Source organism: Orycteropus afer, unplaced genomic scaffold (assembly GCF_000298275.1).
Source record: "Orycteropus afer afer isolate SDZICR_OR568_19922 unplaced genomic scaffold, OryAfe1.0 scaffold00171, whole genome shotgun sequence".
Taxonomy (NCBI): domain Eukaryota; kingdom Metazoa; phylum Chordata; class Mammalia; order Tubulidentata; family Orycteropodidae; genus Orycteropus; species Orycteropus afer.
In genome coordinates, this window is record NW_006921758.1 from 4,578,085 (window position 1) to 4,592,345 (window position 14,261).

Sequence of the window (14,261 nt, forward strand, 5' to 3'; positions counted from 1 at the left end):
GGAAACCCAAGGAGGGTTCGCTATGAGTCGGGTCCCACTCGAAGGCACATCATGACAACAACAACAACAAATACATTGAAAGAGCATAGTCATAGTATTTATAAACACTCTAAGGCTATTTGTTGTTGTTACTAGTTGCTGTGGAGTCTTTAGGGACTATCTATACCATGTTTGAAGGTCTTACCTAGTAAAAACAAAAGTAGCAAATTAATTAGCTATGTTTATCTTTGCATTTCAATTCCCAAATGTAAACATTTCTTTTTCCAAATAAAGAATTTCTGTCCTCTGTTATGTCCATTAGCAAACAAAAATGTGTTTGTATTTACCCAAGTTCACTGAAATTTGAAACACAAAATCTAACGAACAAGGATGTTGTTATAAGACATCTGAGCAAGACACAAAGGTGCAAATAAAAGAACTTTTAAGAATAAAAATATGAATAAGACATTTCATAAATGTGTTTTGTAGATCCTCTTCATGTATTCCATGCTGACCTCAACTCTTGCCATCTGACCTATAATTGACAGTGACCTTATTATTAGATACTGCTTAAGTGACTATTTAAATTTCTTTTAGATATAGTAAAAATTATTTTCTTAGAGATGAAGTTGGTAAGACAATTAATTTATGTAGGCTGATATATAAATTGCTTCCATGTCTCTTTCAGCTACTGGCACCCCCAAATGTTTCTTAGGATTCCTTCACTTGTAGATGGATCTTCATAAGAGGTCTTCTCCCTGTGTGTGTGACTCTCTTTGACTGTCTTCCCTTTTTTATAAGCTACCACTCAGAAGGAATTATTTAGGACCCACCACTTCATTAACATAACAAAAGAAAAACTATTTCCAAATAGGGTCAAAATAACCAGTCATGTCTCTAGGTTTGGTGTCACCCAGTGTGATAACTCATGTTATTACCCCCTCATGGACCTGCTCCCATACTGCTGTTGTTGTTAGGTGCCATGGGATAGTGAGACTATGTATAACAGAAAAAAATACTGCCTAATTCTGTGCATTCCTCACAGTCATTGTTATGCTTGAGCCAATTGTTGCAGTTACTTTATCAATCCATCTCATTGAGGGTCTTCTTCTTTTTCACTGACTATCTATTTTACCAAGCATGGTATCCCTTTCCAGAGACTGACCCCTCCTGATAACATGACCAAAGTATGAGAGATGAAGTCTGGCCATTCTCGCTTCTATGGAGTGTTCCAGCTGTACTTCTTCCAAGACAGATAATGTTTGTTCTGGCACTTCATGGTATTTTCAGGAGTCTTTGCTAAAACCACCATGCAAATACATCAATTCTTCTTTAGCCTTCCTTATTTGTTATCCGGCTTTCACATACTTCTGAGCCCACAGAAAATACCATGACTTGGATCAGGCACACCTTAGTTTTCAGAGTAACGTCATTGTCTAAATGTATCTTGCTTGTTGTCTTAGTTGGGAAGTGACTATTTGCCTGGGAAGATTTACTCATAATTTCAGCAGTTTCTGTTGCTTGGACATGTCCTAGCCCTTTCTTGGACCATTGTAGATGGGGAGCAGGGTAAGGCTATTGCTGCTGTGGGTATTTGTCATGAAAACGGCTATTTGTCCCAACTTTGACATGGCAATGTGAATGGAGCTTTAAGCCACATTCTGCTTTATCCCAATTATATCTTCAGATTTCCTTGAAATGTTTGTAATTTTTTGCTGCTACTAACCTGCTACTTTATGACATGCAACCAGAGAGACTTAAAATTATGTGTTGAATTAGACCAAGTAGCAACCATTTGTTACTGTTCCTTAAAAAAATTTCAATATGACTCTTTTAGAAAATTAAATAAAATGTTGTGCTAAGTGAATCCTAAATGTTAGCTTAAATGGGAACATATTTTATCCCTTCATCACTTAAAACAAACGGAATGAATATTAACCTGAATGGTAATGGACTCTTCTTTTTTTTAACAGTTGGTGGCATCTATACTGTGATTCAGACAAAGGCTAAAACAACAGCAGATGAGTGGGGAGACAATTATTTTCTGATAGGTCCATATTTTGAACATAATATGAAGACTCAGGTAGAAAAATGTGAACCCATAAATGAGGCTGTTCGAAAAGCAGTGGACTCAATGAATAAGCATGGCTGCCAGGTAAAGGATACCCTTCAACACTTCTCTGGGCAACTTTTAGTAAACTGTTATGGGAAAACAGACTGCTATCAGCGTAAGCTCACAACAAAAGAAGACCGTTCACCTACTTATGGAGGGGGGGAAAAGAACTTAATTTTAAATGGATAGCATTTGAGGTACCTTGTAAAAATCATGGGGAAATGGCTAGTAGGATGAATTTGAAGTTTCCCAGAAGGCACAGGGTAGAGATGTATTTGAGGAAGTCATATCCATTTAAATTGTAGTTGAAGTCATATAAGTTGGTAACATTATTCAGTGGGAGATTATAGACTAAGCGCAGAAGTTTTGGACAAACCTTGGTGAAGGCCAACATGTTAGAATATCTACGTTAAAAGAAACCTGAAACTGTATATGTAAAATTAAGGCAGTCATGTAGAACAAAGGATGTCCAACTTTTAATTTCTAGAAGCTGTGAACATGTAGTTTTATTTGACAAAAAGGACTTTCAGGTATGATTAAACTAAGAGTCGTGAGTTAGGGAGATTATTCTGGATTATCCAGGAGCTCCCTTATACAAAGGAGATAGTAGCTTTAGAGTCAGAGAGGAGATGTAGCAATGAAAGCATAGGATGGAGTGAGACACTTTGAAGATGGAGGAAGGGACCACAAGCCAAGGAATATAGGTAGCCTCTGGAAGCTCAAAAAACCAAGGAAACATGTTCTCTACAGAAGGAATGCAGCTCTTCTAACACTTTGATTTTAGCCCATAAGACCCACTTCAAACTTCTGATCTCCAAACCTGTAAGATAATAAACTTGTGTTATTTTAAGTCTCAAAGTTTACAGTAACTTATTATAGCCTCAATCGGAATAGTAACGTTAAATCATGGAAGGAGAGAGTTTCAAGTGTGAAGGAGGCATTAAGTCAACAGAAGATTGGACCGGGTTCATTTGGATTGGGCAATATTCAGGTCATTAAGGACCTCACTAAGCACAGTTTTAACAGAGAAAACCCAAACCCAAACCAAACCCACTGCTGTCCAGTTGATTCAGACTCATAGTAATCCTGTAGAATACAATAGAGCTACCCCATGAGGTTCCTGAGGCTGTAAATCTTTACAGAAGTAGACTGCCACATATTTCTGCCATGGAGTGGTCTATGGGTTCAGTTAGCATCTGAGCACTTTAACCGCTATGCCACTAGGGCTTCTCCAGAGAAGAGGAAGAGGTTAAATCAGATTGCCGTGGGTTGAGAAATGAATGAGAGATGAGAATAAAGATACAGAAGCTGTGTCTATGAGATTTTTCTATGAAGGGAAGAGATAATACAGTAGTTGAAGAATTAAACAGTTTTGAGAACTGTTTTTTTTTTTTTTTTTTTTTAATATGGCTGAGATCTAGCATATATAATTACTGAAAGTATAGATCTGGAGGGTTCTAAAAAGGGAGACTTTGAAAACTCAAAGTAAATGGATCATTGAAGAACTTAAAGTCCTTGAGAATGGAGGAGGGGACAAGATCCAAAGCACTATTGAAAGGATTATTCATCCTTTTCTCTCAACCAAGAAGTAAAGGATGAATGCAAATAGATAAAGAATTTAGAATGATATCACCAATGGCTTTGATGATCTTACCTACTGAAAGAGGAATTTAGGTCATTTTATGAGAGTGAGGTGGTGCAGTTAAAACATTTGATTGCTAATGGAAAGGTTGGAGGGTCAAACCCACCCAGAGATCCCTTGGAAGAAAGGCTTCACAATCTATTTCCAAAATTCAGTCATTGAAAACCCTATGGAGCACAGTTATGCTCTGACACACATGAGATTGTCAGGAGCCAGAACTGACTTGATAGCAACCATTTACTGGATGAGAGTGAGGAGGTATATGTTAAAATAAGAGGATTTGAAGGAAGAAGTTCCGGAGAAATATTCAAGGATATGTAAAAGAGTGTCTGGACATCATGAATTTTTTGTGGTACAAATATACATCACCCTGTGACTCTCTTGCAGCAATCAGCAACTCAGTGAAAGTGCAGAAAGTTGAAAAGCTGGAGCGCCTGGGTTGGTTTATTTCAGCGTTTGTGCAATTGGGCACAGTGGCAAGAATCTTGGAGGCAATTGGGAGAAAGATTTATTTAACAGTTGAATTGATGGGCAGAGCTTTGAAGGAGGTTTCTCTTCTTTTAGTGAAAGCATGATGGTCTATTTTACCAAGCATGATGGTCATATTCTAACTATTAGTCTTTCCTGGATACTTTTTTCTTTTCTTTTTTCATGTATATTGAGTATCTTCTATATAAAAACCAAAAACTTTACCCATTGCCAATGAATCAAGTCAATTTTGATTCATAGTAACCCTTTAGGAGAGAGGAGATCTGCTCCGTAAGATTTCAGAGGCCGCAATCTTTACAGAAGCAGTCTGCCATATCTTTCTCCTCCAGAGTGGCTAGTGGGTTTGAACTACCCACCTTTTGGTAGGCAGCCAACCACTTTAACCACTGTGCCACCAGGATTCATTATTTATGTATAAGAAGCAAAATAATTGAGTGTTTTATACACAGTCTATTTCATTTACCTGACATGAAGTAAACATTAATAAGCATTATTAATGTGTGCCAAAGGTTGGCATTTCAAACATTTCACACATCCAATGACAGGTTCGTTAAATATACAGAGCATTTCATCTAATGACTGTCGTAAAAGCAAAGATCATAATACTAAATCTTATATCCAAGTCACAGGGAGGGAAATGAGGAACAGAACAGAGATTACAAGATCTAGAGACATTGTTTTTAAATGATGCAGTGTAATGAAGAGCAAGAACTTGGTGAATCTAGATGAGTAGATGCAAACATCTTTATCTTCACTCTTAGACATCAAATGATTTGGACTAACATTAAGGCTTTCTGTGTAGCTTGTTTATCTGCTGTTGAGTTCTAAATATGGTTTATATTCTTTAGTACAAATACATTTTCCTCACTTGTATTACTTGATATTCCAGCATGGCTCTGTATTCTGTTTATGGCAGGTGCATTTTGGAAGATGGCTAATAGAAGGGAGTCCTTATGTGGTGCTATTTGATATCGGCTATTCAGCTTGGAATCTGGACAGATGGAAGGGTGACCTCTGGGAAGCATGCAGTGTTGGCATCCCTTATCATGATCGAGAAGCCAATGACATGCTGATATTTGGATCTTTAACTGCCTGGTTCTTAAAAGAGGTATGTTTTACTGGATAGTTATAAACAGAGGAACAGAATGACTATGTTCAGTGGCCAGTAATCACCTTATCATCTTTAGATTAAGCACATTTTGAGATGTTGCTGTTATTGATTGTCGTAATAACATTTTAAAGTAATGTGAAAATATTCAGCAACCTAACAAAAGCACTCAAGCAAAACAACAAAACTCACTGCTATCAAGTTGGATCTGACTCCTTGCGACCCCTCCTTGGGTTTCTGAGGAAGTAACACTATGGAAGTAGATTGACTAATCTGCCCTCTGAGGAGCGGCTGGTAGGTTGGAACCTCCAGCCTTCTGGTTAGCAGTCAAATGCCTTAGGCACTATGCTACAAAAACACTATGGATTATTAAATGAGCAAAGCCTATATTCTCTTAACTCCTCAAAGCCTGGCAAAAGGATTTCTTTATAACCATTTCCTCAAAGTGATTGTACATAGCCTATAAATCAGATGGTACAAGAGGTGCAACCCTAGCAAAGTAGGGGTGTGTAACAAATTACAGAACTGCATATTGGGGGTATGTTCCCCTCAACCAAACTTTCTTACTGATAAAGTGAGATTTCAATGGCCATAAATGGTTGCATTGAAGAGAAGAAGACCGACTTAGTGTCCCTTTGTAGTTGGTGACAAGATAGAACAGTTGGGATGCTGGCAGAGTCTGGCCTAATGATAGATACTCAATGTCATTTTAGCACTAGTTGCTGGAAAAATTTTTTCCTCTGTACCTTGCCTCCTTGAGCTATTGCCCCAAGGGTAAGGCCAACCACCAGGCAGTGTGTGTGTATGTGTGTGTGTGTTTATGCACACATACCTGTATGTTTGCTGTCAGCCTTTCTCTTAAGAGAAATAAGGGGAGAGAAGAAATGAAGAAACTCAATTTTCTCCAAGGAAAGCAGTTCCAGAAGTTGAGATTTCCTTTGGTTTAAAGCAGTGGTTAAAGCATTGGGCTGCTAAACAAAAGGTCAGTGGCTCAAACCCACCAGCTGCTCTGCAGGAGGAAGATGACACAATTTGCTTTCATAAGGATTTACAGCCTTGGAAACCCTATGGGGGCAGTTCTGCTCTGTCCTATACAGTTGCTGGGAGGCCATGACAGTGGGTTTGGTTTTCTGGTTTAAAGGTTTAAAGACACTGAAAAAAAAAAAAAAAAAAATCCAGAGCCACTGGAAAATCCTTGTTTCTGCTGCCATATCTTTACACTTCTGGTTCTGTGTAACTATTAATAGCTGCAGAGAACTCTTTGAAGACAGGTACTTTTAAATAGGAAGGTCTTAGCATAAATCATTAGTACTCAAAGAGTGGTTTCCTGTATCAGCATGCCTAGGAACTTGTTAGAAATGTAAATTAGTACCTAGAACAATTGAATTACATTATCTTGGGATGGGATCACAGATACCAGTGTTTAACACCCATTCTAGGTAATTTTGGTGCATGGTAAAGTTTGAAAACTATTGTCCTGTGTTAACTCTCCAAACTTCCCACTTAGCCTTTTGTTATTGTTGTTATGTGCCAGTGAAGTAGGTTTTGACTCATACAACCCTATGTACACCTGAACAAAACAGTGTCAGGTCCTGCGCCATTCTCACAGTCATTGCCATTCTTGAGCCCATCGTTACAGCCACTATGTCAATCCATCTCATTGAGGGGTTCCCTTTTTTCACTGATAATTTACCAACCATGATATCCTTCTCCAGGGGCTGGTCCCTTCTGACAACATGACCAAAGTATGAGAGGCAAAGTCTTGTCATCCTTGGTTCTAAGGAACATTCTGGCTGTACCTCATCAAGACAGATTTTTTTGTTCTTCTGGCAGTCCTTGGTATATTTATTATTCTTCATTAGCACCATAATTCAAAGGCATCAATTCTTCTGCAATCATTGTCCAGCTTTTGCATGCATATGAGGTGATTGAAAAGAAATAGCTTGGGTCAGGTGGACTTTAGTCTTCCAAGTGACATCTTTGCTCTTTAACACTTTAAAGAGGTCTTTTGCAGCAAATTCACCTAATACAGTAAGTCATTTCATTTCTTGACTGCTGCTGAAGTCAAGATAGATAGAAGGATAAGGATTCAGATGTTTTACATTATCTATGCTACTTCATTTGTAAATGTTAAGGAGACTGATGACTCAAAAGGAGAATGAAATGAGAATGTTAATTTTTTATACGGATGAAATAAGATTAAGATTCACACTTTAAGGTGAAGAAACTTATGAACAGTCTGGTTTGGTCTAGAGGAATTAGATGTGGATCTTCAGTGTGTTACTAAATGGCTAGCAAGTTATTAATCTTTTTTGTCCCTACTTCAATGTTCTTAAAATAATAATGTCTTTTGGAATGTTTTTGGATGCGAAGAACAGAAAACCCAACTAAGACTGACCTAAGACATATATTTAATGTTCACTTAAAAAGAAGCTTGGAAGTAGGTAGAACATATAGATCCAACAGCTAAATGCTATCTTCAAGTGTATTATTATTGAAAATTCATTATTCATTCAGCAAATATTTACTGAGTGCCTACTAGGTATTTACTCTATGAAGACCACCTGTGGATACAAACATAACTAGGATTCTTTGCTAGAAGACAGTATTAATACATAAAATATCTGAGCTTTATGAACATGTCACTGGATCCGATAAAACATGTTCCCCTTGCTAAATCTGCATGTTTCATGTTTAGAATCCTTTAAATGGTAATAAAAGGTACAGGTGTGATAACTTTTCTTATGCTATGGGACATGAGCAAGGTAAAGCATTACCAACAACTTTTCTGAAGTTATTTTTTTCTCCTCCCCCCCAATATAGGTGACAGATCATGCAGATGGTAAACACGTTATTGCCCAATTCCATGAGTGGCAGTCTGGAACTGGACTGATCCTTTCCCGAGCCCGGAAACTTCCTATTGCAACAATATTTACCACCCACGCCACTCTGCTTGGGAGGTATCTATGTGCAGCTAACATTGATTTCTACAACCATCTAGATAAGGTAAATAGTCCTTCCTTCCTCCCCCGTACTTAGTAAGGCTTTCTTTCTGATGCTTGAAGCTGAAGGATGAGAAGTATTGATCTTTACCTTTCATCTGCCAGCCAGATGGCAGAAATGCCCTTTTAATTAATCAATATTCATGACAAAGATTCCCCTGGGTGCCAGACAACTCATATAGTTTAACTTTGTTGAGAGTACAGTAAATTAGAGTTTAGAGGTGAGGAGCATGATTTCAGTCCTCCTTTGGAACAATTGATCCTTCCCTTTGGAGCAAAAGGAAACAATATAGAAGATGGCAACAAAAAATGCCTTGGACATAGGGTCAGGCTCCCATTCTATCTCTGAAGCTTGGCAAATGCTGTGAAGACTCTCAATGTACACACAACCCTGAGTGGAATTTGGAGAGCAGGGATTCTCGGCATATAAACTTGTACTATGAGCCTTACGTCCTCTCAATCTTCCAAATGACTCACTGGAAGCAACATTATAGGTCTTGTAATAGGGGAAAAGAGACCCCAGATTCAGATAGGTTCAATAGAGACACTTTTATTAAGCCTTGAATAGAACAGAGACAAAACAAAGACAATCATCCAGGATGAGGGAAGCCATCAGCATGTACACAATACAGAAAGCTAAATGGCCATGAGGTTAATTATATATAAAACTTAAAACCAAACTCACTGCCATCGAGTTGATTCTGACTTATAGCGACCCCTTTTGGGTTTCTAAGGCAGTAAATCTTTATGGAAGTAGATTGCCCAGTCTTCCTTCCACAGAGTGGCTGGTGGGTTTGAACCACCAACCTCTGGTTAGCAGTCAAATGCCTTAGGCACTATGCCACCAGAGCTCCTTATATATGGCTGAAAAGAAAAAAAAAAGGAATCATCACAAAATCATGATTGGTGGCAGATCAATTCATCATCATTGCAGATGGGACTACAGAACTGAGGAAAAGACCATTATTAGGATACGTACATACTTGAGGACAGAAAAGGGTTACAGCATTGGTTCTGAGCCTTGACTACCTGGGTAGGTGGTGGTGCAGACAGGTTGTGACTCATGACCGTGGAACCTGAGTCTTAGCCACAAGGTGGCTACCAAACAATACCAAGATCCCAACCTTAGTTTAAATTAGAGAAGGACACACTCAGGCATCTACTTTCAACCACATTCTTCCTGAAGGCAAGTTGCGCTCCTTAAGTTTGTCCTGGAACTTGTCTATGCATAGCCACAATACTGGTTTAATTGTCAGACAGAATCCACATGGCATTTGAAACTTATGTCAAGCCTCAAAATGGAGTTAGGGCTCCCACTGCCTTTCACAAACCCAAGTGCTTTAGAATTTAAGCTCTAGTACAGTCTATAGGTCAGATATCACCTGTAACTGAAACATTTAGATGTAGATGGAGTTTTTATGGGCCCAAGTAAGATAGAAGTTATTGAAAACGGGAATGTGGATTCTTGGTGACCAAATAGTTGTTTGTTCATCATAAGAAAGTATTCAATTCTATGATTTAATATCATTCACTTTAGACTTCTTTCTTCTATTTTCCCATTGGTTAAATTGAATTAAAATGTGTATGTCTTTTATATTGTGTCAATAATATCAGCAAACCTCTTTTAGCACCACAGATTCATGAGGTTTGCAGATTTGGTCAATATTGCCAACCAAATCAATAGTGATTTAGCGTTTTAGAATTCAGTTTCACTATCAGTAAAATAGGATCTCTGGTGGTGTAGTGTCTAAGGCATTTGACTACTAACCAGAAGGCTGGTGGTTCAAACTTACCAGCCACTCCTCTGAAGGAAGACTGGGCAATCTACTTTCTTAGAGATATTGCCTCAGAAACCCAAGTAGGGGTTGCTATGAGACAGGACCAACTCGACGGCAGTGAGTTTGGTTTTTTTTTGTTTGTTTGTTTTTTATCAGTAGAATTAGGAAGATGAAAAATTAGTTTCAAAAGTCTCTTGATTGTAAGAAGTTCTAAGATTCTATGAAACAGAATATAGTGTTTGTGCAAAACATGATTAATACTCGGATATAGTGGCGGAAAGTTATACTACTACCTCAAAGAAACTTAAAGCACAAGAAAATTCTTTTGGACAAACTAATATTTGCATGTGAAAACTGGACAATGAATAAGGAAGACCCAAGAAGAGCTGATGCCTTTGAATTGTGATGTTGGCAAAGAATACCGAAAATACCATGGACTGCTAGAAGCACGAACATATCTGTCCTGCAGCTGGAATGCTCCTTAGAAGTGCAAAAGGCCAGACTTTGTCTCACCCACTTAGTCATGTTGTCAGAGGGAACATTCCCTGAAGAATATCATGCTTGGTAAATTACAGCGTCGGAGCAAAAGGGGAAGAGCCTAAATGAGATTGATTGACACAGTGGCTGCAATGATGGCTCAAGCATAGCAAGCAAGGATTGTGAGGATGGCACAGGACTGGGCATTGTTTTGTTCTGTTGTGCAAAGGGTCACTATGAGTCGGAGCCTACTCGATGGCACCTAACAACATTTTCTACCAAAATAATAATAATAATAATAAATTATAAAGTGGCTAAAGTTAATTGATTAATTTTGGTGTGCTTTTTTCTAAACACTCGACATGTAACATCTCGTTTAATCTTCGTAAAAACCCAGTGGGCTATTATTTCATACTTTTCTCCAGAGTTACTTTTCCTAAGCATAGATTATGTCTTACTTCTTCAGTGGCATTCCACTGTGTACAGGACAAAGTCTAAATTCCTAGTTTCATTTTCAGGGACTTTAGGGAACCAGCTCTCTTTCCTATGAGCCTGTTTCCTACATCCTACATTCAAAGTTACAGTCACATTTTATCTCCTGTTGTTTTCTGCATACCCCATATTACTTTATCTACTTGTTAATTAGGTCAATTAGTTTCACCACCAGCCACTCCTCGGAAGGAAGTTGGGGCAATCTACTTCTGTAGTGATGCCACATCAGAAACCCAAGGAGGGGTCACTATGAGTCAGATCCCACTCGACAGCAATGAGTGAGAGTTTCAGCCCGAAATGAACTTTTTCCAAATTAAATTTTCACATCTCAATCCAAATGCCATTTTCTTCATCCAAAGAACCTGAAAATACAAAGATTAATAAGTTTTGATCCTTGAAAATTGTACATATTAAAAATTATAAATTGTAGATGTGATACTAACAATATGAACAAATATTGATGATGATGATTATGGTAGTTAAGTTTGTGTGTCAACTTGGCTGGGCCTGGTTGAGTGGCTAGGCAGCTGGCTGTAGTCATTCCCCATGATGAGACTGGTAATCAACTCCGTGGTGGAATCTACTGTGAGCAGTTGATTAGCTGCCTTAGGGACCTGGTCTGCTTCCTGTATATAAGGAGAAGCCTTGGGAACAGTCTCTAGCTTTTGACATGCTTGAACCCTGCATGTAGCCCAGTTGTTGTTCTGCAGCCTGCCATGCTATGCCGACCTTGGGACTTACAATGGACTTGAATTAATGGCCTGCCATGTGTTTTGGTAACATTGGGACTGTGCCTTTTTACTTGTCAACCTTAGGCTTGTCAGTCTCAGCAGGAAGCAGCTGTCTGAGTGAAGAAAAGCCTCTAGCTCCAGTGGGCCAGGAGCACAAGGCAGAGCTTTTGAAGCCCAAGGTTGAGTGGCTTTCACTAAGCCCCTAGAGCCTGGCATTTGAACTCAGACTTAAAGCCTCCAAACTATAAGAGAATAAACTCCCGTTTGTTCAGCTATCCCGTTTGCGGTATATTCTTGTCAGAGCGGCACTAGGTAACCAGAACAATGATGATGAAGAACTGCCGTCAAGTCGATTCTGACCCATAGCGACCCCTTCTTGGGTTTCCGAGGCAGTATCTCTATGGAAGTAGATTCCCCAGTCTTCCTTCTGGTTAGTAATCAAATGCCTTAGGCACTATGTCACCAGAGCTCCCATGAAGAAATATTACTTAGTGTGAAATATGTTTTCCTATTCCCAGCCAGAGTGAGTTGCTTGTTCCTGCTTTGATCCTATACCTTACTCAGACACTTACTCATTTCTGTCTAATTTTTACTGTCCATTTTCCCACTAATTTATAAACTCCTTGAGGGTAACAGATATATTGTAAATCACCCAACAAACAGTGGTTGAATGAAAGCTTTGTTGAATGAATGAATCCAGTCACATTATTTTCAGGGTCAAGTCGAATATCAGCTTTATTTCATTGTTCATGGAAAAACTATATAAATGACCTTGATGAGAGGAATTAACTCAATATTTGTAAAATCTGGGGTAAATTAAAGTATAATTAAAATACCAAAATATCAAGAATTCTATGTGATTAGAGCAAAGTGAAGGAGCCCTGGTGGTGCAATGGTTAAGTGCTTGCTGCTAATGAAAAGGTGGGTGGTTTGAACCCAGTAGCAGGTTGGGGAAGAAATAAGTGTCAGGCTGCTTCTGTTAAGATTTACAATCTTGGAAACCCTAGGGGGCAGTTCTACTTCAGCCTATAGGGTTGCTATGAGTCAGAATTGACCCAAGGGCAAATGATTTGGCAAAGTGGAAATATCACTTACTAAGGAGATTAAATAACAGTTTAGAAGCAGAAATTAAGTAAATAGTTCTTTTATAATCGTAAATAGTTATGTATTTTAAGTAATGTTGTTGTTGTGTGTCGCCGAGTTGGACCCAACTCATAGAGACCCCTCCTTGGGTTTCCCAGGCAGTATCACTACGGAAGTAGATTGCCCAACCTTCTTTCCAAGGAGTAGCTGGTGGGTTTGAACCTCCAGCCTTCTGGTTAGCAGTCAAGTGCCTTAGGCACTATGCTACCAGAGCTCCTATTTTTAGTAATGGATTTAATAAAAATCAGTACTTTTTTGGGCAATAAAATTTCACACAGTTCTGAGGAAAAACAAAAAATACATGGTTTTGCTTATGTAGAAGAAGGGACAGTGTAAGCAAAAGTATATGTTTCTTTCTTTCTTTTCTTTTTTTAAACAGTTTAATATAGACAAAGAGGCCGGGGAAAGGCAGATTTACCACCGGTACTGCATGGAGCGAGCCTCTGTTCATTGTGCTCATGTTTTCACCACAGTTTCTGAAATAACAGCAATAGAAGCAGAACATATGCTGAAGAGAAAACCTGGTAAATATCCCTGAGTTTCTCACTGATCTTTCAGTTCCAAATGACATTAGAGTATAAGGAATTTGTTTCTTAGCATAAAGTAACAGTTAGTGGAAAAATTATTACATTTATAATTACTGCCCAAACCTCTGTACACATTTTACTTACTCATTTCAGTAGCTTTGCATTGAAAGCAATACTAAACTCTATCTGGAACACAGGAAGTGGTTGATCTATGCTTGAAATGCCCTAGATATTAAATGAGATGTCATAGTGACTTGGGTTGGGTCAGCAAGCTGAATTGACTCTTCCCTTTTAAGAAAATGGAAGTCAAGGAAATGCCAGACATTTGTTGAAACAATCGCGGTTCTACATTTTGTAACATTGTTTTATTGATCTTGTTTAGTGGAAACCTATTGTTTTACTTCTCCCTCAAAATTCCTAACAAGTTTTTCTGGACACTACCCCACAGTCATCCAGCGGTTGCAATAGGAAGATGAATGTTTGTTTATAAAACAAGACTCTACCACCCGGCCACACTGAACAGAGCCAATCAGAATGCTTCCATTAGAGAGAGGTCTTAAAAAAAAAAAAAAAAAATCTCAATTTTAATATATCCATATAAGGAAATGTCAGTTTTGAAGCTAATGGCCGTGTCTATCTTGTTGTTTGGGAGGTTAAACTACAGTAAAATTCAGTGAGAAGAAGAAACGAAAGATTGAGAAACATTTTCGATTCTCTATAGTGCTTTGGTAGCATAGTGGCTAAAGCACTTGACTGCTAACCAGAAGGCTGGCGGTTCAA

The 14,261-nt window shown here is 38.5% G+C and overlaps 1 protein-coding gene across 1 annotated transcript in view; it reads left to right on the plus strand.

Annotated features, from left to right (window-relative positions):
• The window catches only part of GYS2 (glycogen synthase 2), a 71,671-nt gene that overhangs the window by 22,152 nt on the left and 35,258 nt on the right, over positions 1 to 14,261 (plus strand). The window contains exons 2-5 of the mRNA XM_007946784.1: positions 1,953 to 2,134; positions 5,140 to 5,331; positions 8,155 to 8,337; positions 13,334 to 13,478. Of these exons, the coding sequence (XP_007944975.1) occupies positions 1,953 to 2,134; positions 5,140 to 5,331; positions 8,155 to 8,337; positions 13,334 to 13,478 (702 nt within the window). The remainder of the gene's footprint in view (positions 1 to 1,952; positions 2,135 to 5,139; positions 5,332 to 8,154; positions 8,338 to 13,333; positions 13,479 to 14,261) is intronic.